Source organism: Thalia democratica, chromosome 2, assembly GCF_965202585.1.
Source record: "Thalia democratica chromosome 2, ktThaDemo2.hap1.1, whole genome shotgun sequence".
NCBI lineage: Eukaryota > Metazoa > Chordata > Thaliacea > Salpida > Salpidae > Thalia > Thalia democratica.
In genome coordinates, this window is record NC_139166.1 from 65645182 (window position 1) to 65659835 (window position 14654).

Sequence of the window (14654 nt, forward strand, 5' to 3'; positions counted from 1 at the left end):
TATTCTGTGAGGATCATATAATATATAAGTATTTTGTAAATAATTAGTATTAGGCACATTTAATGTTTTGTGTTGTTATTTTTATATTTGTATGCAATCACCCTCAAAATACAAAATCATCGTTTAGTTACTATTTTCCAATCTTTTAACTAGTTAGCAGTAAAAGAGTAGGTTAAAAAAAAAAAAGAAAATCTCTAGACTTACACATTTTTCTAATACTTTCAGTATTTGTTATATTTCTTAAAACTAAAATGTATTTTACTTTTGTGTTTTTACAGACCTCTCCTCTTTTCTTTTAGCTTTTACATTACTAGATGGTTGACATAGGCAAATGCCTTACACTAGTCTATATTTTCCTATATTTAGCAAATAATTAGACAAGTAACTGATGCAATTGATTTAACTAAGGCATTTTAGTTCTAATTACTCACTCTCGCTCAAAATTTTGTAATATCTAGTCAGGTTCATAGTTTTGAGGTTTATTTATTTTACTCTAAAATAAACTACTAATTAGATTAATTGTTTTCATTGTATTTATTATCTCTTTTTAAAAAAATTTATTTTTATCTTTGTATGCTAACCAGCATTTTTAAACAAGATTACAAAAAATCTTAGAACTTTAGACAAACTTTAAATTTGAGAAAAAAATCCTGGAATTTTGAAAAAAATATCTAAAATACCTGTAAAATTCTGACGTTTTAATGAATATTTACATGCTAAATAATAAAAATTTATTAGACACAAAAATTTATAAGGAAGATTAAAACACATCATTAAATATGTTTTATTTAAAAACTGAATTTAAAGTAGGTTTACAGTATCTTTTTAATGTTGTTGTACTATTTAAATAGGTTTTCCACCTTTAATTTTATTTTATATAACATATGGAGAAAAAAATGTTTTTTTAATTACCTTGAAAATATTTAGAGAACCCAGAAAAAGTATTTAAAAACCTTAAGCAACCCTAGTGACAAAGTAAAATATTTAGGGGGCATGTTTCAGAATTCTAACAGAAATCCTCAAAGAACTTTAGATTTTATAAAAACTTAAGTGTACCTTTTACAACTTGACTAGCCTTTCATTTAAATCCATTTAGAAAATCTATTATGTTTTGAAAACATTTGTTATGACAATTTGAAAATTTAATAACTTAATTTTGTAATTTAAGTTGTTTATAAAATTTACAGAATAATTTTTTTAACTTAATTTCTTCACAAGTTTTGTATTTCGTTATTACTATTTACTATCTTTAGGTTAATATATATATTCAGCCTATGCTATAAGTTATAGTAAATTTTAGATATCTAAACCTTATCAATTAAATATAGTGATTTTATGATAATGTTTTATCTTTTAAATCAATATACATGTAGGTAGTCAAGTATTTATAATATGAAAATGGGTAAAAACAAAAGAAAAACAATATGCTTAAAAGTTATTAATATTTATTCCTTTAAATAGAATCAATTAGAAAATTATATCTTTAGAAAGCTGAAACACTAAAAATTATTAGTTGCTATTAACATTATATTTTATTATCATTGAATTACCTTTTGGCAACTATGTCTAGCATTTTTTATTATTATTTATATTTAGTAAAGTATAGTTGAACAAATTACTATTAATTATCTTACAACTATTAATATTATAGTTTACTAAATGATGGAAAAATTATGCTAAAAATATCTGGTCCTAGGACCTAGTGAGTAAGAACATTTCGGTTATTATGTTGCACCTTATAACTAAATCTATCTCTTTTGGTCTGTATATATAAAGTTGAAATACTTAATATTAGTATATTTAAAAAAAAAAAAAATTTATAACTCAGATAAATATAATTAAAGTTTTATTATTTGTTTAAAACAAAAATATATTAGATTACACTACACAAAATTAATTAAAACATGGAGACATATTTGTTTAAAAACATATTTTTTTAGATTACAACACACAATATAAACCTTTAATTATGAAACCATTAATTGTGAAGAACTTTGAAAAAAGTATATCAAACCTAAACAGATTTTTTTTTAATCTGCTAGTAATTCTCATAAACAAAAAAGTTATCTTATATACAATGATAGAAAAGTTATTGTTAATTTATGTGATATAAAAAGATAAGAATAAATATTTAATTTGTGTGATAATTATATCTCCATATTTAATTTCTTTACTATTAACTTAAAAAAAAAGTAAATATACTTAATTAAACTTTTTTAACAAAAAATCTTATATAAATATCTGAAACATTTTAATATTATTTCATGAAAAATGTAAAAAATTAATTTAGTAAGTAGAACAATTAAAAAGTACTTAAAAAGTAGAAGTATATTCTAATTGTTTGTTATTTCTACTTTTCAGTACTAATCCAAAAAAAATATTAAGGTTGCCACATGGTCAGGAAATTAGCAAAAAGTCATAAAATTTTTTTTTTAAATGACAAAAGTTAGAAAAATTCAGGAAAAAATGGGGAATTTTGGAAAAAAAGTCAATAAAAGTCAGGAAATTTGATAAAATTTAATAAAAAGGTCAGATTTTGTCAGTTTAAACTTACAAAATTCCTTATTTTCTAAAGCCTTCAAATTGTAAAAATTAATTAAAAATCGTACAAAGTCAGAAAAATATTCCAAAATTTTGCTAGAAATTAACAAAAATATTTAATTTCCAATGCCTTCATCTGTTGTAAATTAGTAGACTATCCTTTATAAAACTGCAAAAATTTTTCTATTAACATGTTGAACAAGTATCCTAATTGAACAAGCAGATTTTGTAAGCTTTTTAGTATTGATGACCTGTAGCATGGACACTTCCATTTAGATGCATGCTAGGAAATGCTAAAAATTATGTCTTTTTTTAGACAAACTGTGTTTATAACATAATAATACAAGTATTTGGCAGATAGAGCTGTTTACTGCAAACATCAATCATACACAGATGGTTTAAGTAATGAAATGGAAGTTTTATGATTGAATTTAGCAAAAAACTGTTGTCTTAACCTGTATTAAAATTATATTGAAAGGTTTATATAGTTAGATTATGTGTTTTAGAATAAGTTTATCTAGGAGATTGATTTAGAAAAGTCAGGAAAATTTTGGTAAAAAGTCAGGAAATTTTTCTCAGCTTGATCTGTGGCAACCATGAATATGTATAGTTTGGATTTATATTATTTATAGTTCTCAGTAGTATTTATAAATAAAAATGTTATCTTAAAATATAAAAGTTCAATACAGTTTCCCACATTTTGGAAGTAATAAGTTTTTTTTTTTAATTTATTGGAAACTATTAATCTTAATAAATTTTGTAGTGATTTTTAAACCCAAGCAAAACAGTAAAAAAACTTAAAACAGAGTGGCAACTGGCTTTTAAAGGAATTGCTGTTTTTTTACAGGTTTTCAGGAGTATAAGTTCCATTGTTCAGCTTTAGTTTAAGTACAAGTTTATAGTTAAAAATGCATTTAAGTTTCTAAAAAACTGTTATGGTACCTTTTAAGTGTGAAGAAATTTTTTTTTGTATTACTTATCTAATCTAAACTAAGTTATTTTATTAGTAAAATTTGAATAATTACAAGGTTTTTTATTTTTTAAATCTCTGGTTACTTAAAAAAAAAAATTCCTGGGTTTTCCAGGTTGTTTTTCCCATTTATTAAAATTATATGTAATTCTAGGTTTCAAGGCTAAATTGTCATACCACATGATTAAAAGACTAATCATGGTTTTGTATTATCATTTCATTTTTTCAAGTAATATAACAGAGATAAAGTTTATTTAAGTTAATTTAAGTCTTGAATATAATTTTCATTGTATTTTTTTTATAAACAGTTATATTTAATTAGCAAAAAGTTATAAACGTGAGTTAATAATAATTAATGACATAGCATAAATAACCGAGATAAAAAATATAATATATTTATATTATATAATTAACAAAAATACTTAAAGAAGCATAAAAAAAAGATTTTCAAGCTTATCACTAACTGACTATGTAACATTTTAATAGGATCTTAAATAAGTGTTAAAAAATTGTTGTTAAGCTTTTTCTGTAAACTATTTTAATTGCTATACTGAAACCTTACATACTTTTGTACCTTAGATATATAAAGTAATTAAGATAGTTTTTATAATAAAGTTTAAGGAAACTTATATTTAGATTCTAAGCAACTTTTTCACTTACATCATTATTGATGCTATTATTTTGGTATATTACTTATAGTTTAATACTCACTACAATCATGTATACAATCTTTCAAAATATTATTCACAACAAGTAAAAGTTTTTATCTTAGTTTTTTATAAATATAATGTTAACAACATTTTGCTTATTGGTATTAATTATATCAGGGTTGCCATTCGTTTGTGGCATATTTTCTCTAGATTTTCAAAATTTCTTCCTAGTTTTTATAAGTACACAATATTTGAGTCTATTTTTAGTTTGGAATTAAGTTTTTGGTTAGAAACTGTGTTAAATGGTACAAAAATTTTAAATACACTGTTTAGCTACTTATAATGTTATATCAAATCAAATAAATTAAATTAAATTTTCCAAAGAATAGATTTTTTGCCAAATTAGAATTTTACTACTTAACATGTTGAAATTGCTAAAAATTCCTGGTTATTTTTATGATTTTTTCTTCAAAATTCCAGGTTTTGTTTAGGCTTTTTTTTCAAAACTTCTCAATACTAGGGTTTTCTAGGTCTATTAGCCTAAATCAGGGTTTCCAAAAAAAAGGGCCAAATGGTCCCCTTAGAGGCCATGAGCAGTAAAAGAGCCACAGGGGACAAGGAGGTCATAATTTTAAACTTACACTAGATATTCTTGACTTGCAGATGAAGAGCAAAAAAAAGGTAGATAATGAGTAAGTTGTTGAAGGGGGCTATGACTTTTTTTATTTTCTAAAGAGGTTCATTTGCAAAAAAAAATTGGGAAACCCTGGCCTAAATTATAAAATTCAAGGTTTTGAGCAACCCTGTATTGTTACTTAAATTTGATGTTCTTTAATCATAATTACAAATTTTACTTGTTAATAAAAAACAAAAAAAAATTATAAGAATAAAACAAAAAGTACCTTTGTGTAGAATGTAATTAGTGAGAAAATAAAAATTTAATAATGAATTCAAAAAAAATTGTTTAGTTTGTACAGATAAACAATACAGATAAAAAATAAATCTATATTATAAATATATATAATAAATTTTTATTTTGAAACCAAATTAATTGTGAGTTAAAATTTATGAGATCTATATATTATTATTTAGTTGATTTGTATTGAACTTGTTAATAAAAACATTTGTTTTTAGTATAGTTACTAAGGTATTTTATAATTTACTTAAATACAATTATTAATAATTATTGTTTATCCAAAAAAGTACAAGCCACTAAATTAAATTTATGTTAAAATGATGTTTTTGTTTGTAATAAATTATTTTAAGTAAGTACCAATTTTTATTAAATTAATATTTTTTATAGTTAGTTTTATGATTTCTTGATGTTTTTTAGAGTTTGCATTTTATATTCAAAACAGTTAATTATATTTAACTCCATTACTGTGTTTGTACTTAAGGTTTTTCTAACACAATTTCTCAAGAGTTGGACTTTGGTTGTAAACCAGCAGATAATTGAATAAATTTAAACCAATTGTTTTAGAATTTATTTATAGTTTCATAAATGCTTTTTCTTTTATCTCTCTCAAATCTCAAGTGTTTACCATTTTGGTTTCTTTTAATTTCATCTTATCAAGTTTTACAGTGTATAAACAAAACAGTCTAACAAAGAGTTATTCGAAACAAAATAAACTTTTTCACAAACTATATTTGTTTTACTGGTTAGTACGCGCATTTTAGCCGTGCTCAAATCACATAATCCAAAAATAATTGTACACTTAAAAAAAATTCGCCTAACTATATTGAATGGGCTGAATATTTGCATAAATTTAATAAATTAAAAAAAAGATTAGATAAAATAAACAACTTTTGATTATAACATTTAATTACGATTTAGCTTTATGTAAGTAAAAAATAAGATAAATACTTGAATATTGAAAGTATATTGATAAAAAAACATATTTATATATGTATATACATATATATAAATAATCCTAAATTATCTTATTGTTTGTGTTTTGTTTTTAAAAAGTAGCTTTGAAAATTTAATTATTTTGTTTTATGATTCTTTTTAATTTACAACTAATAAAAAGTTTTATATATTTTTAACAGTAAACTTTTTAATGTAAGCTATAAAAATTAGATTTGTCTGTTTTATCAGATGCCCAGAAATTTTGTTTTTTTAGCTCTCTTCCAAAACAACTTAATTATACAACATTTTTAATTATTTTAAGTTATTAAAGTATAGTTACGTATTTATTTCGGTTGGTTTGACAAATAGAAGAAACTTAAAATGTTAGAGGAATTCAAATACTTTATTTTTCTTATTTTAAAATTCTATATTATACCTTAGCAGAAAAATAAATACTTATTTTTATAACTTATTTGTTTTGAGTAATCAAAAAGAACCAGTTTGATTACAAAAAATCTTAGGGAACGTTGAATTTTAAATTAAATTTTAAAACATTATATAAAACCATCATTAAAGTACCACCACGTCTTACTTACATTTAAAATTTGCATCAGACTTTTGATAAAACAACTTTTGTATCTAAAGGAATACATGACTAGAAATTAGTATAATTTTTACCAGAACCTAATATATTTGAATCTCATTTCACTATTTTGTTTATTTAATAAAATCATGGACACCAGTTTAATTAGAAGTCATTGACTTCTTTTTTAACAAAATGGATTTTTAAAATATCCTACCAAAAGTTGAGTGTTTTAAATTTTCTCTACTGGTTGAAAGTAGAGTAGTGTTAGCATAGATTTATTTATTACAAAGTTTATTTGTTGCCCGTGACCATAAAAAAACTAGTTAAATAAAACTTGAATACATTTACCCAAATCAACTGAGCTTTTTTTTTGTTACATAAAACCAGATTGTATAGTTAAGTTGCATTGTTGTTATTTTTAAATCAATTAGGTTTCATACTGAATTGCAAAAGCTTTAGTTTTAGTGTTGCTATTACCATTACATATTTTAAAAAAAATTTAGATTTTTTTTTATTTTAATGAAAAAAAAAATACAACTGTATAATATTTTTGATAGATACGGTTAGTAGTTTTACAAAACCATTTATGTTTTTATTAGTTTTCTATGTTAAAGAAAAGTATTGAACTCTAAGCCAGATTTGTTTTAAAACTATACAAGTTGTATAAGCGTCAGCTTAAAGTGTTTTAATAGTTTAACACTTATCAATATTAAGCTAGTTTTTCTTTATTTTAAATAAAATTTTACGGTAAGTTACAAAGTAGACTATTAAATTCTTAGAATTGCAAATAACAGCACCTGCAATATTTTTTGAAAACTTATTTTATCTCTTATTAAGCAACTCAGACTTGTTTAAGCTAACTTATTGAATCATAGCTGTTTTTAACTGACATATAGTTTACTTTGTTTTTGTATGTCTCAGGTAGTTCTTTGGTAAATGAAGAAAGCTTTTCAAAGTTTATCAAATATTAGAAAGTTTATAAATATAAATAGTAGTTAGTAAACAAGTGTTAATGAACTTTTTTTACCAGAATAAAAAAAACTTATATTATTTTTTATCCCTTAGTTCTATTGTGGTTATTTAAAATATAAAATAAAAATTGGTAAATTATTTTAAAACTAAACAAAAACTATATATGTATCTAATAGCAAACATTTACATGACTACTTGTCATATTATCAATTTTAAGATTATGCATTGTTTAATTTGAATGCAAAAGTTGACCATATTGTGCAGTATTGTAATTGGAATGCATCTTTTTTATGTTATTAAATTGTTTAACTTTGAATGTTGAGTTTTACTAAATGAGCTCAACCAATGAGAGTGTAAACACTAATGTGTTTCACTGGAATCATAAGTGTCATTTGCAATTAAGTTGAGAAGAATTGTATTGATATATTGCTAAAAGTTATTTTTAGACCTTTTTTAAAACTGCATGTTATTTGTTTTTGTATGTTTATTTTTTAAGCACTAAAATTTGTTGTTTAAAAAAACTTAACTGTTTGGAAATCGTTAAATATTTTATAGCTCACATTATTCAAAGTTTTAAAGTATTTTTAACTAATTAGGTTTTTAAGCTATAATTATTTTAAGTTATTTATAAAGTGATTAATTTTTTAAAATTGTCTTCCTATTATAGTGTTTGTGGTTCTTTTATATAATAGATATAATACATCACCATAACTGTATTGTCTAATTTGTATAAAGTAAACTAAAATAGCATCTAGTAAATATAAAGTACTAGTTAAACAGCCTAAGATTTTTAAATGATGAGTAGTACCAATAAGTTAAACGAACCATTATCTAGACTTATAGTACTTAAACTCTTATTATTTAATGTACACTTTAAAATAATTATATAAAGTTAGGAGTTATATGTAAATATTTTTATGATCTTCAGATAAAAGTACTATAGTAATGAGTGGAAACGCATCAACTGATATTGGAAAAACTGACAGAGATAGAAAAAAGATTAAACTTCAAAAAGACCTTTTACGTTATTGTACTTGTTGTGAAAAGTTAAAATTTGTTTTTTTCTGCAAAAACGATGATTCAATAAACAAGACAATTGTTGCTCTCAGCCATATATCTGAAGAAGGTATTAATTATTTAATGATTTTAATAAACAGTTTTTCTTCTTTTAAAAAATTATTTTAAAAAACACTGTTTAAAGTTAATTATAAATATATTATATAATATGTTTCTAAATATTTTTTTTGTTTAACTCTTCTGATTTTTTACTTCATAACATTAAATGTGTTTTTATGTACTTCAATTTTTTTATATTAAAGTTTCGTAAACATAATTTTATAGTTTTAAATTAAACTTTTTTTTTTAATTTTCAAGGAATTATAACTTAAACATATATTTCAAATCAATAGCTGATGATTAAAAACAGATTTATTTTTGTTTTTTTTTCTTGTTTTTCCTGTTTAAGTGGCTCAGATTTTGATGCCTGATTCCAACATTTAAACATTAATTTTTATATTTTCTGTTATATTTAAATACAAGTTTTCTCAGTAGGTTTTATAAATTCCCTTCAGTTTGGTTCTCGCGAAGATGATTTAGTTTATATAATCACATTATTTTCTATGTATATATATATATATAACTTTTCAAACACTGTTAACTAAAACTTTTAAAAATATTTTAAATAAATATAAAAGTATGTATTCATATATTTAATTAAAATATTATTAAAAAATTTGGTCAACAATGCTTGACAAGTCAAACTAAAGCTAAATATTTAATTTCACAATGTCTAATAGTTTCATTATAAAGAAACTAAAGCTTCACTAAGGATTGTAATAAGTAGAAAATTGTAGTATATGAAACAGTTGTAACAACTATTGTTTATTATTTATTATATAATTATTTTATTATATAACTAACAGTAGATTTATACGACCGTTTCGTATATGAGATAAATTTTCCATTGTTATTCTCAAAAAAGGTAAAGTTTATCAAAATTTATAACAGAAATTTAGAATTTAAAAATTTAATAAATATTATAAAGTAGTAATAACGAAGTATTTTATCTTTACTGAGGAATATATGGAATAACTTTATCTCATATACGAAGCATCCGTATAAGTCTTTTGTTGATTATGTAATAAGATATATATTTAGCTTCAATTTAACCTGTCGATCGCTATTGACCAGAACTGTAAAAAAACTATTAATACATATAACATATATGTACATAGAAATAAAATAGATAAACTAAATTACTTTCCACAGAGTCCGCGTGAAGGCCTTCTAAACAGTTTATTGCAGACTGTTATATTAAAAAAAAACATGTTTGTTTCTTATAGCTTTTTGATTTAACCCCTAGCTGTTATTATTCTAAATAAGTTGCACTGTGCTTATTTCACACAAAAAAAAATAACAATGAAAAATACAAAATTTTTAGAGAACAAATTATAGTGCTATTATTAACTACCTTTCAATCCAGAACTAAAAATCACAAACTGCAAATAAGTGAATATAACATGAAATAATTTGAATGTAAAAGATAGTTTTAACCCTGTGTATAGGCAGTGATTAAAAGAATCAACTGCTGTTATGCATGCGTAGTTGCTCAAACAAGAGGAGTGAATTCATATAGTTTTGTGAACACATAAAAATGTTCCACTAATATTCAATAACTATTAAAAAATTAATGTCATAGTCACTAATTTATATTTTTTTAATTTTTAGTTGCTTGTTTAGAACGAAGTTAAGTTTTGGCTATGAAATTTTTTATCTAAATATTTTTATAATTATATATATACATATATATATTTATTTATAATATAAAAAACAGTTAATTTTCAAATCGTTTTCTTAGTTTCAATGCTTTGTGCGTATCCTCGAACCTAATAACAATATAAATTGTTATTATATAAATATATATATATATATATATATATATATATATATATATATATATATATATATATATATATATATATATAATAACAATTAAAACTTGTTCACATCATCAACAGAATTTGAAGACTTGAAGCTTATTGAAAAATGTTCGATACATTTACAGTAACCTCTCGCTTATTTACGCACATTGTGTCCACAAAAAAATGTGCGTAAAGATACGAGAGATCGTAAAGATACGAGAGGTACCAAATATACTTACTATAATGGCTGTTTTATGATATTGCTTCTAGTTAAAACAAACTGGGGACTTTCCCACTTTTAACAATTTGTTTACTTTATTTAAAAATATGAAAACAATAGATAAAACTATACATACATTAAAAACAAGATTTAAATTTATATAAAACAATAATACTTGTAGAAAAATTTTACTTATTTTAATAATAAATAGATTTTATCTTTGTCTTTATTTATATGTGACTTTAATTGATACTTAACATTTATATTCTATTCTACTTAGCAAATTCAATTTAAAATTAAGCATTTGTTTACAACTAAGAAATGATGTAGTGTCTATATTAAAATTTGTTTCTATAGCCTTTTACAAAAATATGCATTTGGTGCTGTAATGGGATTTCTTCTTTTGAACAAAAGTATAAAAATTTATCTGTTATTATTAACAAAATTTCTGATATACTGAGGTATAATTAAATGTTTATCAATTATTCAAGGAACATAAATTTACAAAGTCTAAAGAAAAACAGAGGTAAGTTAAATTTAAAAACACATTTTAAATTAAAAATATACAATAAACCTTTTTTGTGCAATATTAAAAAAAGTTAAAAACTTAATTTTATGAATTTTTTAGAATTCTAAAATGTGTAACTAAACGAGAGTGCGTAACGTGACGAGTGCGTAAAGATGCGAGAGGTTACTGTATATACCAGTGTTTGTTTTACATTAAATGCTTGTTTTTCTGTTCTTTTTCAAAAAAGACTCCAATAAAATATTAACGAAACAAATAATTTAACTAAAAAAATTAATAAATGATACAGTTAATAAAAGTAGACTGTAACAATTTAAATATATTTATTTACTGAGATATCTTTTTTAAAATAAAAATTTCAAAATAAAAACTTTAAAAAATTAAAAAACTTCTGATAGAATATTTAATAAATTAAAACAAAATTTAAAAGAACCTAATACAACTTTTGTCTTTGAAATAAATAATCGAAATTCCTGCTATTAAAAAACATAGAAAAAAATATGAAACCAACATTTTAAAATAAGATACACAAGTTAGTTATACATTAGTTCCAGCATAATTTAGATAAAGTAATAATTTAAACAACAATTTATCAGACGTTTAATATCTATTGTCTAGATCTTTTACTCATCTGATTTTTTATAACTTTTTATCAGGTCACTACGATCAGGCAATCAAAAACTATAGTCTATTGTATAAAATGTTCGGTGACCTCAAGAAAAACATTACTGCCGAAAATGTTTTATTCATTTTAACGGTTGCTGATAGGTTTAGAATCAAAGACGTTTTTGAAACAGCCTTTAACTACGTATCAAGGTGTTTTACGCTTGTCGTTGAAACAAAAAATTACTTAGAGTTAGACTTCAAGCTCGTTTCAAAAATATTGTCGAGCTCCGACCTACATATTTGTTCCGAGTTGGAAGTGTTTGGTGCGGCCGACAGTTGGGTGAGTCACAACAGAACGGAAAGAAGCAGGCAGGCAAAACATCTACTACTAAAAGTTCGATTCCCCTTGTTGAAGGACAAAGCTCTTGAATTTGTTTTAAACAAAGATTCCTCGTTCCTTGGGAACAAAGAATGCCTCTCGTTGATTACAAAGATATCAGCCGAAAAAGATACGTTTTTTACAGATAGATCTGCCTCGTATTTTACTAACAGATACTGTGCTCAAAATAACTTTAACGTATTGTTTAGTGGGGGAACAGAGAAAATGATGTATACAAGTCCTTTTTGCAACCTAAAGCTAGTTGATCCAATGGTGCTGGATGATTTAAAAATCCTCAAGTCGAAAGTGATAAGACGTTGGGGCTCACAAGCGGTTTGCTTGAAGGGAGACGTTTTCTTTCTGGGAGGCGTAAGTCCCGACTACCATATATTATTACCAATTGAAAAATACTCGCTGGCCACTGGTGAATTCGAAGTAGTCTCCCATATGCCTGATAAACGTGGCTGCTACTGCGTCTGCGCATTCATCGACAAAATATACGTGATGGGAGGAAGTGAAGGAGAAGAAGTGGTATTTGACTCTTGTTTGCAGTTCGATGCTGATAAGCGCGAGTGGAAAGAAGTGAAAAAGATGAAAGAAGCGAGAGAAGAAGCCGCTTGCGCAGTATTCGAAGGTTTTTTTCAATAGTTTTTTTTGTTAATGCTTACAAATAACATATTAAAAGTAATTATATTATAAATAAATATTTTATGGTTCTATGAAAGTCAATTGATAATATCTTGTTAATATGCCTAATAGTATTTTTTATGTTTAATTAAAAAAAAACTTTGCTTCATATCGTACACAATACTTTACTATAAATTAAATTTTTTAAAACTCATTTTGATTTAGCTCAGTCTTCTATACATAACTTTTCTAATTTTAGTTAAACTATGTATTTTAAGTTCTATAGAATTATATCTGGGATGTATATAAATATAGATATCTTTATAATACAAAAAAAACAACTAATTTTTGTATTGTTTACTAAGTTTTAACGTTTAACACAATTAATCAGAACAAAATAAAGTCCATAGCAAAGTTTTTAAAGAATCACAAAAAATCACATTATGGCGTTCAAAAAAAAGCTAAACAATTTTATTTAGATTAACTTGAAATCAACTTATGTACAATTTAACTTAAATACAGTTATAAGTATATATACATGTCAACAAATATAAAGTATTTAAATATTTTAACTTGAAGGTAGAGTAGTTGTCAGCGGAGGATTCGACGGACGCATTCAAACTAACACGGTTTAGGTTTACGATCACGCCGCCGATGAATGGTCAATGACGTCACCCATGAACGAAGCAAGAACCAATCACAGCATGGTTGCGGTGAGGAACAAGCTGTTCGTGATCGGAGGAGAAACGCGTGAAGTTTTTGATTCTATTTCCGGAAAGTTTGCGACTTTAAGTGAGAAATCACCGATGTTCGATTCAAGCAAGTGCGTTCAGATTGGAAGCAAAGTTGTTTTGTTCCAAGGTTACTCAACTGTTGCTTACATTTACGACACGGATAAAGATAAACTGAAGACTGTGGAATGCGAAGTAACGAGTCGGATTCAAGATTACTGCTGTGTTAGAGTACCAAAAATTTAAACTTCTTAATTTTAATATTGTTTAAATTTCCTTCGTTTTTTTTATTTTTTTCAACTCAAGTTGATTTAGTTGTTTCGTAATTTTGATATTAAAAATGTGAACTTCCTACAATTTTTAATTGTTTGGACCAACTTAAGTGTTGCATTTATTTCTCTGAAGTCATTTTTGTCGTGTTTTTAAGTTGTGATTGTTTTTTCGTAGTCCAAACATAAACAAACTATTGTAAATTAAAAAAACGAATAGAACATAGAAGTACAGTTGTTTGACATTTTTAAGGTATATTACATTTAAACTGATTAAAACAAGTTTGCTTACACTTACCACCATCTTAATAAAACTACGAATTCCGCTAAAAATATACGAAGTTAATTTTATTTAACGGTACAAGTAATCATTTATTTTTTCAGCCTTTTCCAAAAATACAAAAACCTACTGTTGTATACAAGGTTTTTTAAACTAACTAAGTTACTTTTATTTAGAACACATGATTTCCTTTTAAATTAAGGTTTATTTAAACTAATATAAAAATAGTTGTTTGTAAAGCCTATGAATATTGTACCTAGGAAAACATATGTTGTTAAATTTGAAAAACAATTTGATCTTCGTACCTAAGCCTGTTATACGTCAAGACGTAAACAAGTATCTCATAAAGAAAAATATCTGAGTCAAAGTTATTCTACGTATAAGTCTACATCAGTAGCAACTCCGTATAAATATCAATGAGTTTTAACAATGAAAACTTATTTTAAACAATGTGTATGTACTAAATGTTCAGAACAGGTGATTAAAGTGATCAGGAAGATATAAAACTAACATTCTATTTCAATAAA

General features: G+C 24.0%; 1 protein-coding gene across 1 annotated transcript; it reads left to right on the plus strand.

Annotated features, from left to right (window-relative positions):
• The first annotated feature begins 8513 nt into the window (after positions 1-8513).
• LOC145828866 (kelch-like protein 28) lies at positions 8514-13482 on the plus strand. The gene is made up of 3 exons (XM_082936612.1): positions 8514-8694; positions 12090-12854; positions 13427-13482. The coding sequence occupies exons 1-3, from the start codon at positions 8514-8516 to the stop codon at positions 13480-13482; spliced, it is 1002 nt and encodes a 333-aa protein (XP_082792738.1).
• The last annotated feature ends 1172 nt before the right edge of the window (positions 13483-14654 follow it).